Source organism: Gadus morhua, unplaced genomic scaffold (assembly GCF_902167405.1).
Source record: "Gadus morhua unplaced genomic scaffold, gadMor3.0, whole genome shotgun sequence".
Taxonomy (NCBI): Eukaryota; Metazoa; Chordata; class Actinopteri; order Gadiformes; family Gadidae; genus Gadus; species Gadus morhua.
The window spans coordinates 146,172-163,561 of record NW_021963952.1 but is presented as its reverse complement, the minus strand read 5'-3'; the positions used below and the strand labels follow the sequence as shown (position 1 = coordinate 163,561).

The 17,390-nt window shown below is 39.5% G+C and overlaps 2 protein-coding genes and 9 non-coding genes across 11 annotated transcripts; 10 read left to right on the top strand and 1 right to left on the bottom strand.

Moving 5' to 3' along the window:
* The first annotated feature begins 215 nt into the window (after positions 1 to 215).
* On the top strand, positions 216 to 334 carry LOC115538198 (5S ribosomal RNA). The gene has a single exon (XR_003975158.1). It is a non-coding gene; the product is annotated as a 5S ribosomal RNA (ribosomal RNA).
* Positions 335 to 755: 421 nt separating this feature from the next.
* Positions 756 to 874, top strand: LOC115538053 (5S ribosomal RNA). Its single transcript, XR_003975019.1, has one exon. It is a non-coding gene; the product is annotated as a 5S ribosomal RNA (ribosomal RNA).
* A 421-nt stretch (positions 875 to 1,295) lies between these two features.
* LOC115538097 (5S ribosomal RNA) lies at positions 1,296 to 1,414 on the top strand. Its single transcript, XR_003975063.1, has one exon. It is a non-coding gene; the product is annotated as a 5S ribosomal RNA (ribosomal RNA).
* Positions 1,415 to 1,835: 421 nt separating this feature from the next.
* Positions 1,836 to 1,953, top strand: LOC115538142 (5S ribosomal RNA). The gene has a single exon (XR_003975107.1). It is a non-coding gene; the product is annotated as a 5S ribosomal RNA (ribosomal RNA).
* A 1,490-nt stretch (positions 1,954 to 3,443) lies between these two features.
* On the bottom strand, positions 3,444 to 5,647 carry LOC115538040 (uncharacterized). Its single transcript, XM_030349859.1, has 2 exons — positions 4,978 to 5,647; positions 3,444 to 4,193 (listed from the first exon to the last, which is right to left on the bottom strand). Exons 1-2 carry the CDS (start codon positions 5,149 to 5,151, stop codon positions 3,744 to 3,746), a joined length of 624 nt encoding a protein of 207 aa, XP_030205719.1. The 5' UTR covers positions 5,152 to 5,647; the 3' UTR covers positions 3,444 to 3,743.
* Positions 5,648 to 6,673: 1,026 nt separating this feature from the next.
* Positions 6,674 to 11,812, top strand: LOC115538034 (uncharacterized G-patch domain protein DDB_G0278987). The gene is made up of 5 exons (XM_030349855.1): positions 6,674 to 7,603; positions 7,706 to 7,835; positions 10,431 to 10,571; positions 10,995 to 11,189; positions 11,416 to 11,812. The coding sequence occupies exons 1-5, from the start codon at positions 7,601 to 7,603 to the stop codon at positions 11,712 to 11,714; spliced, it is 768 nt and encodes a 255-aa protein (XP_030205715.1). The 5' UTR covers positions 6,674 to 7,600; the 3' UTR covers positions 11,715 to 11,812.
* A 3,006-nt stretch (positions 11,813 to 14,818) lies between these two features.
* On the top strand, positions 14,819 to 14,937 carry LOC115538070 (5S ribosomal RNA). Its single transcript, XR_003975035.1, has one exon. It is a non-coding gene; the product is annotated as a 5S ribosomal RNA (ribosomal RNA).
* A 421-nt stretch (positions 14,938 to 15,358) lies between these two features.
* Positions 15,359 to 15,477, top strand: LOC115538176 (5S ribosomal RNA). The gene has a single exon (XR_003975136.1). It is a non-coding gene; the product is annotated as a 5S ribosomal RNA (ribosomal RNA).
* A 421-nt stretch (positions 15,478 to 15,898) lies between these two features.
* Positions 15,899 to 16,017, top strand: LOC115538147 (5S ribosomal RNA). The gene has a single exon (XR_003975112.1). It is a non-coding gene; the product is annotated as a 5S ribosomal RNA (ribosomal RNA).
* Positions 16,018 to 16,438: 421 nt separating this feature from the next.
* Positions 16,439 to 16,558, top strand: LOC115538125 (5S ribosomal RNA). The gene has a single exon (XR_003975090.1). It is a non-coding gene; the product is annotated as a 5S ribosomal RNA (ribosomal RNA).
* Positions 16,559 to 16,979: 421 nt separating this feature from the next.
* On the top strand, positions 16,980 to 17,098 carry LOC115538164 (5S ribosomal RNA). Its single transcript, XR_003975125.1, has one exon. It is a non-coding gene; the product is annotated as a 5S ribosomal RNA (ribosomal RNA).
* Positions 17,099 to 17,390: the final 292 nt, after the last annotated feature.

Here is a 17,390-nt window from a genome sequence, read left to right as displayed (position 1 = left end):
GCTACGTTTCTTCAAAAGATCACGCAAACGATGACGCCCAAGCAGTGTAATGCATTGCGTTCAAATATGTAACTCTGAGTCTGGAATAACGTATTCATTCATTCATTATGGATCTAATCATTGTTTCTGTACAAGTCCCGTCTCTGGCCACGGCAGCGCTCTCACTCCTTACGTCCTCCTCCTGTATAAAAGCTAATATGGTCAAGTCTATAAATGCTTACGGCCATACCACCTTGGGCACGCCCGATCTCGTCTGATCTCGGAAGCTAAGCAGGGTCGGGCCTGGTTAGTACTTGGATGGGTGACCGCCTGGGAATACCAGGTGCTGTAAGCATTATACTATTTCAACTCGAGCTCATTGGATGCAATGGCCTACCGTGCGCTGATCTTTAGCGCCCACTGTTTTGGAGAATTTAAGCAACATACAGACTCTGACGACGTCTCCTCAAACTCTATTTGTGAAACATGTGGACAGTGTAGTGACGTAGCAGAGAGCTGCAATGACGGCGGTCCACCTTAGTCCATCCCAGGTTTTGCAACGCTACGTTTCTTCAAAAGATCACGCAAACGATGACGCCCAAGCAGTGTAATGCATTGCGTTCAAATATGTAACTCTGAGTCTGGAATAACGTATTCATTCATTCATTATGGATCTAATCATTGTTTCTGTACAAGTCCCGTCTCTGGCCACGGCAGCGCTCTCACTCCTTACGTCCTCCTCCTGTATAAAAGCTAATATGGTCAAGTCTATAAATGCTTACGGCCATACCACCTTAGGCACGCCCGATCTCGTCTGATCTCGGAAGCTAAGCAGGGTCGGGCCTGGTTAGTACTTGGATGGGTGACCGCCTGGGAATACCAGGTGCTGTAAGCATTATACTATTTCAACTCGAGCTCATTGGATGCAATGGCCTACCGTGCGCTGATCTTTAGCGCCCACTGTTTTGGAGAATTTAAGCAACATACAGACTCTGACGACGTCTCCTCAAACTCTATTTGTGAAACATGTGGACAGTGTAGTTACGTAGTAGAGAGCTGCAATGACGGCGGTCCACCTTAGTCCATCCCAGGTTTTGCAACGCTACGTTTCTTCAAAAGATCACGCAAACGATGACGCCCAAGCAGTGTAATGCATTGCGTTCAAATATGTTGCTCTGAGTCTGGAATAACGTATTCATTCATTCATTATGGATCGAATCATTGTTTCTGTACAAGTCCCGTCTCTGGCCACGGCAGCGCTCTCACTCCTTACGTCCTCCCCCTGTATAAAAGCTTACATGGTCAAGTCTATAAATGCTTACGGCCATACCACCATAGGCACGCCCGATCTCGTCTGATCTCGGAAGCTAAGCAGGGTCGGGCCTGGTTAGTACTTGGATGGGTGACCGCCTGGGAATACCAGGTGCTGTAAGCATTATACTTTTTCAACTCGAGCTCATTGGATGCAATGGCCTACCGTGCGCTGATCTTTAGCGCCCACTGTTTTGGAGAATTTAAGCAACATACAGACTCTGACGACGTCTCCTCAAACTCTATTTGTGAAACATGTGGACCGTGTAGTGACGTAGCAGAGAGCTGCAATGACGGCGGTCCACCTTAGTCCATCCCAGGTTTTGCAACGCTACGTTTCTTCAAAAGATCACGCAAACGATGACGCCCAAGCAGTGTAATGCATTGCGTTCAAATATGTTGCTCTGAGTCTGGAATAACGTATTCATTCATTCATTATGGATCTAATCATTGTTTCTGTACAAGTCCCGTCTCTGGCCACGGCAGCGCTCTCACTCCTTACGTCGTCCCCCTGTATAAAAGCTAATATGGTCAAGTCTATAATTGCTTACGGCCATACCACCTTAGGCACGCCCGATCTCGTCTGATCTCGGAAGCTAAGCAGGGTCGGGCCTGGTTAGTACTTGGATGGTGACCGCCTGGGAATACCAGGTGCTGTAAGCATTATACTATTTCAACTCGAGCTCATTGGATGCAATGGCCTACCGTGCGCTGATCTTTAGCGCCCACTGTTTTGGAGAATTTAAGCAACATACAGACTCTGACGACGTCTCCTCAAACTCTATTTGTGAAACATGTGGACAGTGTAGTGACGTAGTAGAGAGCTGCAATGACGGCGGTCGGTAACACTTTAGTTTGATAGTCCACTGTTGACACTCAACAAGCCATCAGTAGATATTCAGTTGCATGTCAACTGTGAATGAGTTGACATTCAACTGAACTATCTCAACTGATAAGCAACATGTATTCAACTAACTGTAAGGTAACTATAAGTTGCACTATTAGTAGATGGTTAGTTGATATTTGACAGAGCTTGTTCAACAGATAAGAAACATGGATTCAACTAACTGTCTGTTAACTATAAGTTGCGCCATTAGTAGATGTTGTTTTGTACACGTAGCATGCATTCAACTAACTGTCAGTTAACTATTAGTTGCATTATTAGTAGATGGTTAGTTGATAATCAACAAAGCTTTCAACAGATAAGAAACAAGCATTCAACTAACTAAGTTAACTACATGTTGCACTATTAGCTGGTGTTTAGTTGATATTCAACAGTGAGTTAGTTGATACTCTACAGAGCTTGTCAACAAATATGTAACATGCATTCAACTAAGTGTTAGTTAACTATAGTATATTTTTATTTCGTTCATTTATTTTTACAAAAACAGTCTGCAACAGACATTGTGCTTTTTACTACATGTTCTTTACAAATATTCAACTATCAGTTGAGTGTCAACTTCTAGTAAGTTGACTATCAACTGCTGTTATTAACCAATTCTCAACTTACGTTTCATATGGATCAACTTTCCTCCACTCACAAGGAACACATCTAATGAATGAACATTCAACCCTGTTGATCATATATGTTCATTGTAAAATAAAGATGAGAATATTTTATCAATCAATAGGCACCCTGTGTAGGTGACAACCTGTTCATTGTCATATGACTGTCGACAAACTATCAGTCAATATTCAACTAAGCATTAGTAGAGAGGTCTTAGGACTGTCAAATTAAAGTGAAAACAGTTTAGTGTCTACACACTATTAACAGAGCAAAACAGAGAAAATAGTTGACTATCAGTTGATTCTCAACAAACTATCAGTCGATATTCAATTAAGCATAAGTAGACAGGTCTTAGGACTGTCAAATTAAAGTGAAAACAGTTTAGTGTGTGCAAACTATTAACAGAGCAAAACAGAGAAAATAGTTGATTCTCAACTAACTATCAGTCGATATTCAATTAAGCATTAGTAGACAGGTCTTAGGACTGTCAAATTAAAGTGAAAACAGTTTAGTGTCTACACACTATTAACAGAGCAAAACAGAGAAAATAGTTGACTATCAGTTGATTCTCAACAAACTATCAGTCGATATTCAACCAAGTATTAGTAGAGAGGTCTTAGGACTGTCAAATTAAAGTGAAAACAGATGAGAACAGTAGACAAACTACAAACTAGTAACTGTACAAAATAGAGACACGTTTTGCTCAACTGATCAGTAACACTGGATGACCGCAAAGTGAAATAAACAACTTTATTATTAAAAAAAAAACTAAACTTTAACAGAACTCTTTTTACAAAGGAAGAGTTTGAAGAGTCAAAAGAACCAAGAATACTATAAACCGTTTGAACATATACAACAAAAACTTTTCTTTTAAAAATAAATTAAAACACTCCCCTTTCTCCTCTGTCCATTTCAGCTTATTTTGATCAATGCCAAGCTCTGCTTCCTATGTCTGATAGGAGCGCCTTATGTCCTTGACAAGCCTGCCAAGGTCACCTTCTGAATTTTTCCTCGCTAACCAGTAGGTCCACTCAATAAAGCAGAGCTGCTCTTTCAAGGCCTTCTCCGACCGATTCCCCCGCATTCTCCAAATTTCCTTTTTATAGGTCTTCCACGCTCTCTCGAGGTTTGTCTGAGGGTCAACATAATGTTGGCTGTGGTTCACCCTGACATGCCTGTAGCCCTCTGTGGCGAGACCGGCATACGCTCTCCACTCATCACCTACGACGAGACTGTGACGCTTCACATGCTTTTTGATGATAGGAACAAGGGTCTCCTTATTTCGTCTCTGCACGAGGCGAAGAATAGGACGCCTGTCAGACCGTTTGATTTGGAGCATTCTAAAGACCCATGTCCTTTTTCTCCTCCAGCTGTTCCCGAAGCGCCCTCTTCCGTACTGCCAAAACACAATATAAATGTTGTAAAATAAATAATACCCTACAGTCAAACATATACATAATCAATGTTATATTACTGCCAGTGAGAAGTAGGATGATTATGCTAATTTTCAAATGATATAAATAATGGAGTAATATAAAAACTTTTGTTTTTTTAAGTTTGGAATGCATATTATTATTAGTATGTGTTGTTGCATGTCAACAGTGAATGAGTTGATAACTCTTTCATGCATTGAACTACCTGACAGTTACCTAGAAGTTGCATGATTACCTTGATATGATATAGCATACGGTCTAATTTTATTTCTTATTTCAACTTGCTCTACCTGAAAAAACTATAATGTTGCCCATGTTTTCTTAAGGCATAGATTGGTTATAGCAAATAGTATCAAAACACTCCTCGGCGTGTTCCATACTTCTTGAAAGATGCATACAGCACACAAGTCATGACCTTGTAACTTTTCATCGGCCCCTCCAATATGCCGATTTGCATGTGAATACAGTACATAGTGCTATTTATTTGATTGCATTAACATCATCAAGTACTTAAATTAATATTTTTTTTCAAGTGTGGTTAAAACCATTCCAGGGAAAATATTTTCAATGGTGAGGCTTTAAATACAAATTCCGAAAATTCAGAATTTATGTTCATAGAGCCAAACTTCCACAATAATTAATCTAAAAGTAAAGCTTAAAGATTTCTCTTGAAGACAGGAAAGATCAGGTTTTTGATGAGTTGAAATTGAATGACCCCATATTTAGTGAATTATATTACAAATATACCTTGCGCTTATGGCAGAACTTGCTCTCGTCAATGTGGACGATAGCGTTGACTCCACCGATTTTCTGGCCTTTTTCTTTCCTGTGCCTTTTAAGGCTTTTTAGGCAAATTCTTCGCAGTTTTTTAGACATCATTGAGAGTGTTGCAGTGCTTTTAGTGATGCCATCCTGAAGCATGTCTACCTGCCGTAGCTGCAAACCCTGTGCAAATCTACAAAGAAAACAAAGATTGAATCAGAACTGTTTACATAAACAAAGAAAATATGTGCTTGTTTGATCAATCCGTAAGTCTACTTTTGTCACAAAGCTTTTTCTACTGAAAAACTACTGTTGCAACTTGCAACTATAGTTTCAGCTTAAATTGTACAAACATTTCACACTCTGAACCTAGAGCTGTAATCTGTGAAATACTGGAGTTGGAGAAAACCTAAAATGATTACCTGTGAATGTACATCCATGTGAAGAGACTACAGTGTGAGTTTGAGAAAAGAGACTTGGTCCTTACACTTCTCCTCAAACGTCCACATCTTTTACGACGGCACTCCCTGAAAATTGCAAACAAATTGGAAATTTAAATGATGTCTATAAGTTTGACATATACATACATACATTGTCTACAAACTGCTCAGCCTAAAACATTGTGGCAATGTAAATAACCCTTATTGATGATCATGTCATAAATGATAACTTGATCAAATAGATATCTTAAAACTTAAACTAGCTTGATACTACATATCAAGCTACATGCTTCCGGCTATTCGCTGTGTACAAGCTTATTCATCATTTCAATCATGCATTACAAAGGGGTAGGATTAAGTGTATAGTTCTTCCTACTTGTTTCAGGCATATCAATTAAATATATCTATTTATTTTATTTTATTTTTTTTTGTGAATTGATTTGAACATAATTTTTGTCTATTGTATTTTCATTCTTTTCATTTTGTTTTGTTTTTTTTGATATGTCTGAAATAATAACATTGAATCAATCAAACCATTCATTAGCATTTGATCCATTACTTACATATATTACATTCAAATGGGAATTGTTAATAAGGGCTACCATACAAATATTTCAATATTAGCATTTGTTTTTTTGGGGCGGTGTCACGTTAAAATTGTACCGGGGGCGAAAATTGTACCGGCCTACGTCATCACAACAGATTACGTAAGGGGTTGTCCGTTGCCAGGCAGGTTTCAATTGCGCTCATGTTGCCGAAGACGAAATAATATAATACCGATAACGGATCGCGCTAGATAACACTTGTTTTTACTTTATATTTGTATTGCATTTAATTGTTTAATCGAATTTAGCTAGTAAACTGAGTGTTTAATGTGTTCATAGTCTAGCTAGCTTGTGTTAATTTAATTTCCTTAATTAAATTTAGAGAATAGATTATAGGTAATAGATAGATAATAGATAGAGAGATAGGTAGATAGGTGAGCAGGCATTTACTAACTGTTTTTTATTATTATTATTCACGTTATCCCCATAACATTTAGCTGTTACTGTGTAGGGAAATAGATAAATACAATGCCATACAATACAAATATAAAGTTAGGAACGCTAATAAATGTAATTTGTAAAATAAGTGTTATCTGTCTTGTCGCTCTCAATGAACGAGTTCGCGAATGTTCAAGAACCTTCCACGTCATTCGACGCGATCCCCCGTTGCGATCGTCTGTTGCCAGGCAGGTTTGGAATGGATTACTATGGATGACGTAGGCCGGTACAATTTTCGCCCCCGGTACAATTTTTAACGTGACAGCACCAAATCCTATGGCCCCAAAATCTGTGTATCTTCCGTTCAATCCATATCCGTTTGGAAATCAAAACACGAAAAACGAAAAGTGACTTTTTAAAAAATCATCCTCGTTGGGATAGCTTGACCAGAAATTCATCACATGTATTTCTCTTTTAAAACATGTATACCGGTGTAATAGTCTCTGTATGAGCTTTTACCAATAATAAAGTCGAGAGAACAGTTTGGGAAAGCTGAGCGGTAGGGAAACCGCCTCCCCTCTGCCGCGTTCCCTCTTTGAAATGAAGGGAGGCGACGAGCTGCAGCGCGGTGGAGGCGCGGAAACTCGCAATAATATCATATTCCAACCTAAATGGTTGTGCCGATTGCCAAACAACTGATGGGCCCATGAGTTAACAATAATTAATAACATTAGCACACTTACCAGATGTGGAGGTCTGTGGACTGTGTGTAGTAGACCATCTTCATTTTGTGTCTGCAGTTTTTGCATTTCACTTTTCTTTGCAGCAACCTTTTCTTTTGCAACCATGTTATCAACTTGAATGATGTTTTTTTTCACTCCTTGACATTCACTTTTCTCAAAAGTGTTCCCACAAGCGAAGCCATAGCAGGAAATAACTGATGTTACTGGCCCCGATTTGAAAATCTGGCACACTTTTCTGTTATTAGTTCAATATGTGGAGGTACGCTTGATTTTTACATCTAAACACCTCCCACCGCAAAGGTTGGGCTGATTCCCTGGTTGTTGCCTGACTCAATCATAATAATCAAGCGCTTCTACCGTCCGATTGGCTAAGCCGCACCGCCAACTCTGTGCCGTTGAAAGAAGCTATTAGTCCGCGCAAAATAAATTGGATCTTGTCGCTATGGTAAGTATCAACCCTCTCTCAACAGTTATTGTTTTATTTCGAAAGCAGGCGCCATTACTTGTATGTGTGAACCACTTATGTTAGGCCTACCTTTTGTTTCAGTACCAGCATATGATTTTCCATCAGTTAAGTTCGGCGTTGCCTGGAAATATGATGGAAAGGCCTGAGCGCTCTACCCGGGCAAAAGGACAGCGGGGGAATGAAGGAGAAAGCTCCGATATGCCTACTGCTGGTAAGTTGGGTTGACACATTTGTAAAGTTATTGTAATACTCAAACTGTTTCTGGCCGGGCTCGGCAAGAGCTATTACCGTTAGCTTTGCTTAGCTGGGGGTTGACGACGTTATTACCCATAGATAGATATAGAACTAGATGTCTCGTCCACGCTGCTGGCCAATGGAGTTGAACGTCACCACTGGCGGCCATCTTACCACAATAAGCTGCTCACCCGTAACATTGTGTTGGTAGTGGTACATGTACTTTTTAAATAACCATAACTTGCTAAACTTTCAACAGATTTTCAAACGGTTTGGTTTATTATAAACGTCAGAGATGTAGGTATGACAGTACATACTTACGAATAATTGTTAGGTTCTAAGAAAAATAGAATAATGTTCTAAAATAGGTACAAGATTTCCTTTTACAAATATACATCAAGAAAGGCTGCATGTTGAAATCCCCACCCTGTACAGAGATTTATTCATGCAATTATTACCATGTGTTTTCTTATGAAATTATCATTAAACAGAACAGATAGGTGCAATAAATATACACATGCACAAGGTATTCATGTTATTTATGTTAAAGCAATACATGGGTTACTAAAACTCAGCAATCTATTGTGTTGGTAACTTCACTCAAATCTATCTACAGTCTAGTATGCATTTAGACAAATACGATAGAATATGAATATAATATGTGCAACCTTTGTGGTTGTTCAAGACACACTGAAGGCATGATGCCGACATAGGTTTGCAGAGAAATGTATACAATATGCACACTGATGGCCGTTGAAACCCCAGTGTCCATCCTCACGGGAAGGTGTGTGTGTGTGTGTGTGTGTGTGTGTGAGCCTGAATGAAGTTTTAGGTTCTCCAACAGAAAACACAACAGCATACTTTTCAGAATTTGTACAGGCTTCTCCACTTATAATAGGGGTGTGAATCTTTGGCTTCAGACGATTCGATTTTGATTAATGATTCAGTAGGCGATTCGATTCAAGGACAAATATTATATTTTGGAACGATTCGATTCGATTCTGTAAACCACGATTCGATTCAGTAACTTTTAACCAAAATTCTATATCTGTGAAATAAACATGCAATAATGTGACACCCCTTGTCAATTTTACCACTATTCTTTGCGAAGCCAAAATGCTTCCACACTTTGGATTTCAAGTTTGCTGGTGCATTAACAATCTCGCTGCCGCTCTCTGCCATGTTTGAAATGCACCATTAGAGGGTGAGGGAGAAAAAAAACTTGTGGGACTTCCTTGCAAGCTGACTAGCTGATGACAGAGTTACGGATTACCGAGCTGCACTTCACAAAATAAACGTGTAAACTAAGTCTTAAAACATTAATCATGATCGATTCATACGTTTTAAAGCATTTATATCGATTATTGGTGAAGCCAAAGCGATTCATTCTATTTATTTATTTTAGCAGATCGATTTAGTTGAATCGGTAGGACTGACAATCGATTCATCGATTTATCGCATGAATCGTTACACCCCTAACTTATAAGGCGTTTTGTGGCTCTGGACAAAAATATAAAGGTTGCCTACCCCTGGGTGTAGTTTCAATGTTGACAAATGTTTATTCATTCAAGTGTATGAGTGACAGAGAAAGTGAGGTAGCCAGTGGTTTTCAAACTTTTTAACAATGAGTACCCCCTCAGAAAATATTTGTCTCTTCAAGTACTGTACCACCATTGTGACTAACATTGACCCACAGTCACATGGCTTGTGAAGGGCAAAGTGTTGTAGCCTTACTGTTACTGTTCGTCACTTTACTTCACGCTGCTACAGTTGCAGCTTGAAGTCGTGCTGGTATTAAAAAATATTGTGAAGGTATTAAAAAAGGTAGTAAATTCAACTCAAGAATCTTTGTATAAACCCTCCCAATGACACTGATCTACTACCACTAATATGTAACGTAACGTCTGACTGGTAAGAGTCGTCCCTCCAGAGGTGCCTTTTGAGCCAGCGGTGCACCCAATTAGTGTTGCGAAGATTTAGAGAATTTGTGCGATGTGATTATGGTGACCAATATTGCGATTTACGATGCAATATATAAAAAGGAATTATGATTGTACTGGCTTGGTTTTCAAGGAAAATGTGAGAATTGATAGTTTTAAAACCTGTATATCTCAATTTAAAACATACACATATAAATAATCAAAATATGAATGTATAAAAGCTTGTACTATAGGCTAATGCCTTTAATGTGTGAAAGCCTTTATGTGTGTGAAAGTGATTCCACAGTGATAATGCCCTTTTGTCCTGTCTCTAAATTTCTTTATTTATAACATGCACTTCATTTGCTGTTTAACAATGCTAAATGTATCGTTTATAACCAACAATTTCTTGTGTGATTTTGGACACCAATAACATTAATATAGCCATCTGGTGCATTCATTTTGATGCATCAACTTCTGTCAGTAACCATCATTTTCCGTTTTGTGTCCTGATAATTCACCTATGACAAAGGATAGTAGTATGCCAAAACTGGGTAATACATGTATAGTTCATACCATTGTACAAAAGTTAACATGTTAAATTTTCCTACAAGTTTTGACTTGTTTATTCTATTTTTTATCCTATTTTGCAGTTAGTAATATCGAAAATTTTCAACCACACAAAGTGCAATGGAAGAAAAGGTCGGAAGAGCTGCAGTCCCGAATCAATGAGCTGGAGGAGGAGAATGCTTTGCTCAAGCAGCAGCTTGAGCAAAGGCCTTCAGCAAATCAAGGTTAGTAAAGCTGGAGTAAAGTTTTACTTAAGGACTTTCAAGAATGTATGTGGCTTCACTAGAATTTTACAACAATATACCACAACAATATTGGGGTTCACCCATCGTATGAGGGTCACTCTATGTCACAACGTCTGATAGACATATGAGCATATGAGCTCACATCGTGTAGCGACAGTACCTTTAGACTTTGTCTCACTCCGTTTTTCAAGGAAATCATGTCATTCAGATCTTCCTGAGTGGAAGCTAGCTTAACCCCACCTCCTTTACAGCCACCCCCTTCCCGACTATCAGCCGTCAGAACCTTGGTCAGAACGTATTTTTCGAAATTGTGCAGTGGGAGAAGTTATGCTGAGACAGGGGGTAAAGTTGTACTTTAAGGTTGTTTTAAGTTTTATTTTTCTGCTTTTTGTCATTTCTCAGGTGAGAAAATGGACAACACTGCCACCGACCCAGAGTCAGACACTGACTCGAGTTCCAACTCCAGCACTGACTCCACCGATTCCAGGAGCAGTGATACAAGCTCTTCCTCCTCTGATGGCCGCAAGAAAAAGAGGTGGCACAAAAAGAAAAACAAAAAGAAGAGCAAAAAGGCTTCAAAGAACAAAGGACTTCGAGGTAAAGTAAACTATAGAGTTGTGCTGTATTTCTTTAGGTTTGGAAATTAAATATAGTGTATACAGCTTAGGGCAGAATTATTAGCACCCCTATGAAAATTTCATTTTTCTAAAAGTACATACTAACCCTTACCCTGCAACTAAGACAAACCACAACCATCTTTGGGGAGAAGTAAACTGTATATATATTAGTGTTTTATTGTTGTTAATTTATTTTCCATTTTCAGTGACAACAATATCGGATGTTGTTAAAAGGTACCGCTGGGTCCTTAAACTAATTCAAAAAGGACGCAAGATGTCGAGGGCATTCCTGAAGGCACGTGTTTCTAGAAATGCAGTTAAAGACACCGCAGCAATTGCGGAGCTCTACATTGCAGAGAGGAGTGTCCTGGATGGAATCAAAGGCGAACAGAGGCTCCTTCATTTAGCAAAGCTCTGCCAGTCCAAAATTGTTGGAGAACTTGCCCTTAAAATTGAAGAGCTGAAGAGGAAAAAAAAACTCATACCATTCTCCAAAAAGGGTTAAAGGGACAGGGGTGAAAGGAGAGAGTTTTTTTAATTAAACGATAAATCCTGTGTAAAATGGATCTGGGATATGTTTAATATGATAATGAGATGGGATGTTCGTTTGGGAGCAAAAAACCACATGCAGACGCATTCTTAAGTTGGCTGTTTTTAGCCGATTCTACCAAAACGCTATAAGCTTGGAACGATGTCTCGTGGTAAAAACAAAATCGCTATTTTAAACAGTTTAAAAGGCTAGAAATAGCCCGACACTTCTTTGGTAGTATAGTAAGGGTCTTAAAATATAAAACGAGGCATTGATAACTTTGTAAGTGTACAGATTGTTTACTACAAATTACATTTTATACACACAATGCCATCAGTTGTTCACCTGTCGACGCCATTTTGTATTTAAGACTCGATATAAGTACATTGACAAATACAGTGATTGTGACCTCCGGGAAGAACACGCAAGCTAAGCTCTGTGTTCGCCAATCTACTTATCAAGTCTTAAATACAAGATGGTGTCGATGGGTGAACTTCTGATGGTATTGTGTGCTTAAAATATCATTTTTAATAAACAATCTGTACACTTACAAAGTTATCAATGCCTCGTTTTATATTTTAAGACCCTTATTATACTACCAAAGAAGTGTCGGGCTACTTCTATCCTTTTAAGTGGTTTAAAATAGCAATTTTGTTTTTACCACGATACTTGCCCCCATCTTTCCAAGTTTATAGCGTTTTGGTAGAATCGGCTAAAAACAGCCAACTTAAGAATGCGTCTACATTCACTTTTTTGCTCCCAAATGAACATCCCATTTCGTTATCATGTAAAACATATCCCAGATCCATTTTACACCGGATTTATCCTTTATTTATTTATTTATTTTTTAAAAGTTCAAAGTAAGCCTGGTTGAAGTTCTTTGACTTACTATAAATGTACATTGCCCTTTGAACTCTTCGCCTTTGAACCACAATTTCTGATTACGTTTAGTTATTTATTTTCAAATAATAAAGTTGTTTTCCGTGTCTGATATCCTGCTTATGTTTTGTTTATTTCACTTTGTGGTCATCCAGTGTTACTGATTAGTTTTGCAAAACTTTTTTTCTATTTTGTACTGTTACTAGTCTGTAGACTACTGTTCTCAACTGTTTTCACTTTAATTTGACAGTCCTAAGACCTGTCTACTAATGCTTAATTGAATATCGACTGATAGTTTGTTGATCATCAACAGATAGTCAACTATTTTCTCTGTTTTGCTCTGTTAATAGCTTGTAGACACTAAACTGTTTTCACTTTAATTTGACAGTCCTAAGACCTGTCTACTAATGCTTAATTGAATATCGACTGATAGTTTGTTGATCATCAACAGATAGTCAACTATTTTCTCTGTTTTGCTCTGTTAATAGCTTGTAGACACTAAACTGTTTTCACTTTAATTTGACAGTCCTAAGACCTGTCTACTAATGCTTAATTGAATATCGACTGATAGTTTGTTGAGAATCAACTGATAGTCAACTATTTTCTCTGTTTTGCTCTGTTAATAGCTTGTAGACACTAAACTGTTTTCACTTTAATTTGACAGTCCTAAGACCTGTCTACTAATGCTTAATTGAATATCGACTGATAGTTTGTTGATAATCAACTGATAGTCAACAATTTTCTCTGTTTTGCTCTGTTAATAGTGTGTAGACGCTAAACTGTTTTCACTTTAATTTGACAGTCCTAAGACCTCTCTACTAATGCTTAATTGAATATCGACTGATAGTTAGTTGAGAATCAACTATTTTCTCTGTTTTGCTCTGTTAATAGTTTGCACACACTAAACTGTTTTCACTTTAATTTGACAGTCCTAAGACCTGTCTACTAATGCTTAATTGAATATCGACTGATAGTTTGTTGAGAATCAACTGATAGTCAACTATTTTCTCTGTTTTGCTCTGTTAATAGTGTGTAGACACTAAACTGTTTTCACTTTAATTTGACAGTCCTAAGACCTCTCTACTAATGCTTAGTTGAATATTGACTGATAGTTTGTCGACAGTCATATGACAATGAACAGGTTGTCACCTACACAGGGTGCCTATTGATTGATAAAATATTCTCATCTTTATTTTGCAATGAACATATATGATCAACAGAGGGTTGAATGTTCGTTCATTAGATGTTCCTTGTGAGTGGAGGAAAGTTGATCCATATGAAACGTAAGTTGAGAATTGGTTAATAACAGCAGTTGATAGTCAACTTACTAGAACTTGACACTCAACTGATAGTTGAATATTTGTAAAGAACATGTAGTAAAAAGCACAATGTCTGTTGCAGACTGTTTTTGTAAAAATAAATGAACAAAATAAAAATATACTATAGTTAACTAACACGTAGTTGAATGCATGTTACATATTTGTTGACAAGCTCTGTAGAGTATCAACTAACTCACTGTTGAAAATCAACTAAACACCAGCTAATAGTGCAACGTGTAGTTAACTTAGTTAGTTGAATGCTTGTTTCTTATCTGTTGAAAGCTTTGTTGATTATCAACTAACCATCTACTAATAATGCAACTAATAGTTAACTGACAGTTAGTTGAATGCATGCTACGTGTACAAAACAACATCTACTAATAGCGCAACTTATAGTTAACAGACAGTTAGTTGAATCCATGTTTCTTATCTGTTGAACAAGCTCTGTCAAATATCAACTAACCATCTACTAATAGTGCAACTTATAGTTAACTTAGTTAGTTGAATACATGTTGCTTATCAGTTGAGATAGTTCGGTTGAATGTCAACTCATTCACTGTTGACATGCAACTGAATATCTACTGATGGCTTGTTGAGTGTCAACAGTGGACTATCAAACTAAAGTGTTACCCGGCGGTCCACCTTAGTCCATCCCAGGTTTTGCAACGCTACGTTTCTTCAAAAGATCACGCAAACGATGACGCCCAAGCAGTGTAATGCATTGCGTTCAAATATGTAACTCTGAGTCTGGAATAACGTATTCATTCATTCATTATGGATCTAATCATTGTTTCTGTACAAGTCCCGTCTCTGGCCACGGCAGCGCTCTCACTCCTTACGTCCTCCCCCTGTATAAAAGCTAATATGGTCAAGTTTATATATGCTTACGGCCATACCACCTTAGGCACGCCCGATCTCGTCTGATCTCGGAAGCTAAGCAGGGTCGGGCCTGGTTAGTACTTGGATGGGTGACCGCCTGGGAATACCTGGTGCTGTAAGCATTATACTTTTTCAACTCGAGCTCATTGGATGCAATGGCCTACCGTGCGTTGATCTTTAGCGCCCACTGTTTTGGAGAATTTAAGCAACATATAGACTCTGACGACGTCTCCTCAAACTCTATTTGTGAAACATGTGGACAGTGTAGTGACGTAGCAGAGAGCTGCAATGACGGCGGTCCACCTTAGTCCATCCCAGGTTTTGCAACGCTACGTTTCTTCAAAAGATCACGCAAACGATGACGCCCAAGCAGTGTAATGCATTGCGTTCAAATATGTAACTCTGAGTCTGGAATAACGTATTCATTTATTCATTATGGATCTAATCATTGTTTCTGTACAAGTCCCGTCTCTGGCCACGGCAGCGCTCTCACTCCTTACGTCCTCCTCCTGTATAAAAGCTAATATGGTCAAGTCTATAAATGCTTACGGCCATACCACCTTGGGCACGCCCGATCTCGTCTGATCTCGGAAGTTAAGCAGGGTCGGGCCTGGTTAGTACTTGGATGGGTGACCGCCTGGGAATACCAGGTGCTGTAAGCATTATACTATTTCAACTCGAGCTCATTGGATGCAATGGCCTACCGTGCGCTGATCTTTAGCGCCCACTGTTTTGGAGAATTTAAGCAACATACAGACTCTGACGACGTCTCCTCAAACTCTATTTGTGAAACATGTGGACAGTGTAGTGACGTAGTAGAGAGCTGCAATGACGGCGGTCCACCTTAGTCCATCCCAGGTTTTGCAACGCTACGTTTCTTCAAAAGATCACGCAAACGATGACGCCCAAGCAGTGTAATGCATTGCGTTCAAATATGTTGCTCTGAGTCTGGAATAACGTATTCATTCATTCATTATGGATCTAATCATTGTTTCTGTACAAGTCCCGTCTCTGGCCACGGCAGCGCTCTCACTCCTTACGTCCTCCCCCTGTATAAAAGCTTACATGGTCAAGTCTATAAATGCTTACAGCCATACCACCATAGGCAAGCCCGATCTCGTCTGATCTCGGAAGCTAAGCAGGGTCGGGCCTGGTTAGTACTTGGATGGGTGACCGTCTGGGAATACCAGGTGCTGTAAGCATTATACTTTTTCAACTCGAGCTCATTGGATGCAATGGCCTACCGTGCGCTGATCTTTAGCGCCCACTGTTTTGGAGAATTTAAGCAACATACAGACTCTGACGACGTCTCCTCAAGCTCTATTTGTGAAACATGTGGACAGTGTAGTGACGTAGCAGAGAGCTGCAATGACGGCGGTCCACCTTAGTCCATCCCAGGTTTTGCAACGCTACGTTTCTTCTAAAGATCACGCAAACGATGACGCCAAAGCAGTGTAATGCATTGCGTTCAAATATGTTACTCTGAGTCTGGAATAACGTATTCATTCATTCATTATGGATCTAATCATTGTTTCTGTACAAGTCCCGTCTCTGGCCACGGCAGCGCTCTCACTCCTTACGTCCTCCCCCTGTATAAAAGCTAATATGGTCAAGTCTATAATTGCTTACGGCCATACCACCTTAGGCACGCCCGATCTCGTCTGATCTCGGAAGCTAAGCAGGGTCGGGCCTGGTTAGTACTTGGATGGGTGACCGCCTGGGAATACCATGGTGCTGTAAGCATTATACTTTTTCAACTCGAGCTCATTGGATGCAATGGCCTACCGTGCGCTGATCTTTAGCGCCCACTGTTTTGGAGAATTTAAGCAACATATAGACTCTGACGACGTCTCCTCAAACTCTATTTGTGAAACATGTGGACAGTGTAGTGACGTAGCAGAGAGCTGCAATGACGGCGGTCCACCTTAGTCCATCCCAGGTTTTGCAACGCTACGTTTCTTCAAAAGATCACGCAAACGATGACGCCCAAGCAGTGTAATGCATTGCGTTCAAATATGTAACTCTGAGTCTGGAATAACGTATTCATTCATTCATTATGGATCTAATCATTGTTTCTGTACAAGTCCCGTCTCTGGCCACGGCAGCGCTCTCACTCCTTACGTCCTCCTCCTGTATAAAAGCTAATATGGTCAAGTCTATAAATGCTTACGGCCATACCACCTTGGGCACGCCCGATCTCGTCTGATCTCGGAAGTTAAGCAGGGTCGGGCCTGGTTAGTACTTGGATGGGTGACCGCCTGGGAATACCAGGTGCTGTAAGCATTATACTATTTCAACTCGAGCTCATTGGATGCAATGGCCTACCGTGCGCTGATCTTTAGCGCCCACTGTTTTGGAGAATTTAAGCAACATACAGACTCTGACGACGTCTCCTCAAACTCTATTTGTGAAACATGTGGACAGTGTAGTGACGTAGCAGAGAGCTGCAATGACGGCGGTCCACCTCAGTCCATCCCAGGTTTTGCAACGCTACGTTTCTTCAAAAGATCACGCAAACGATGACGCCCAAGCAGTGTAATGCATTGCGTTCAAATATGTTGCTCTGATGTCTGGA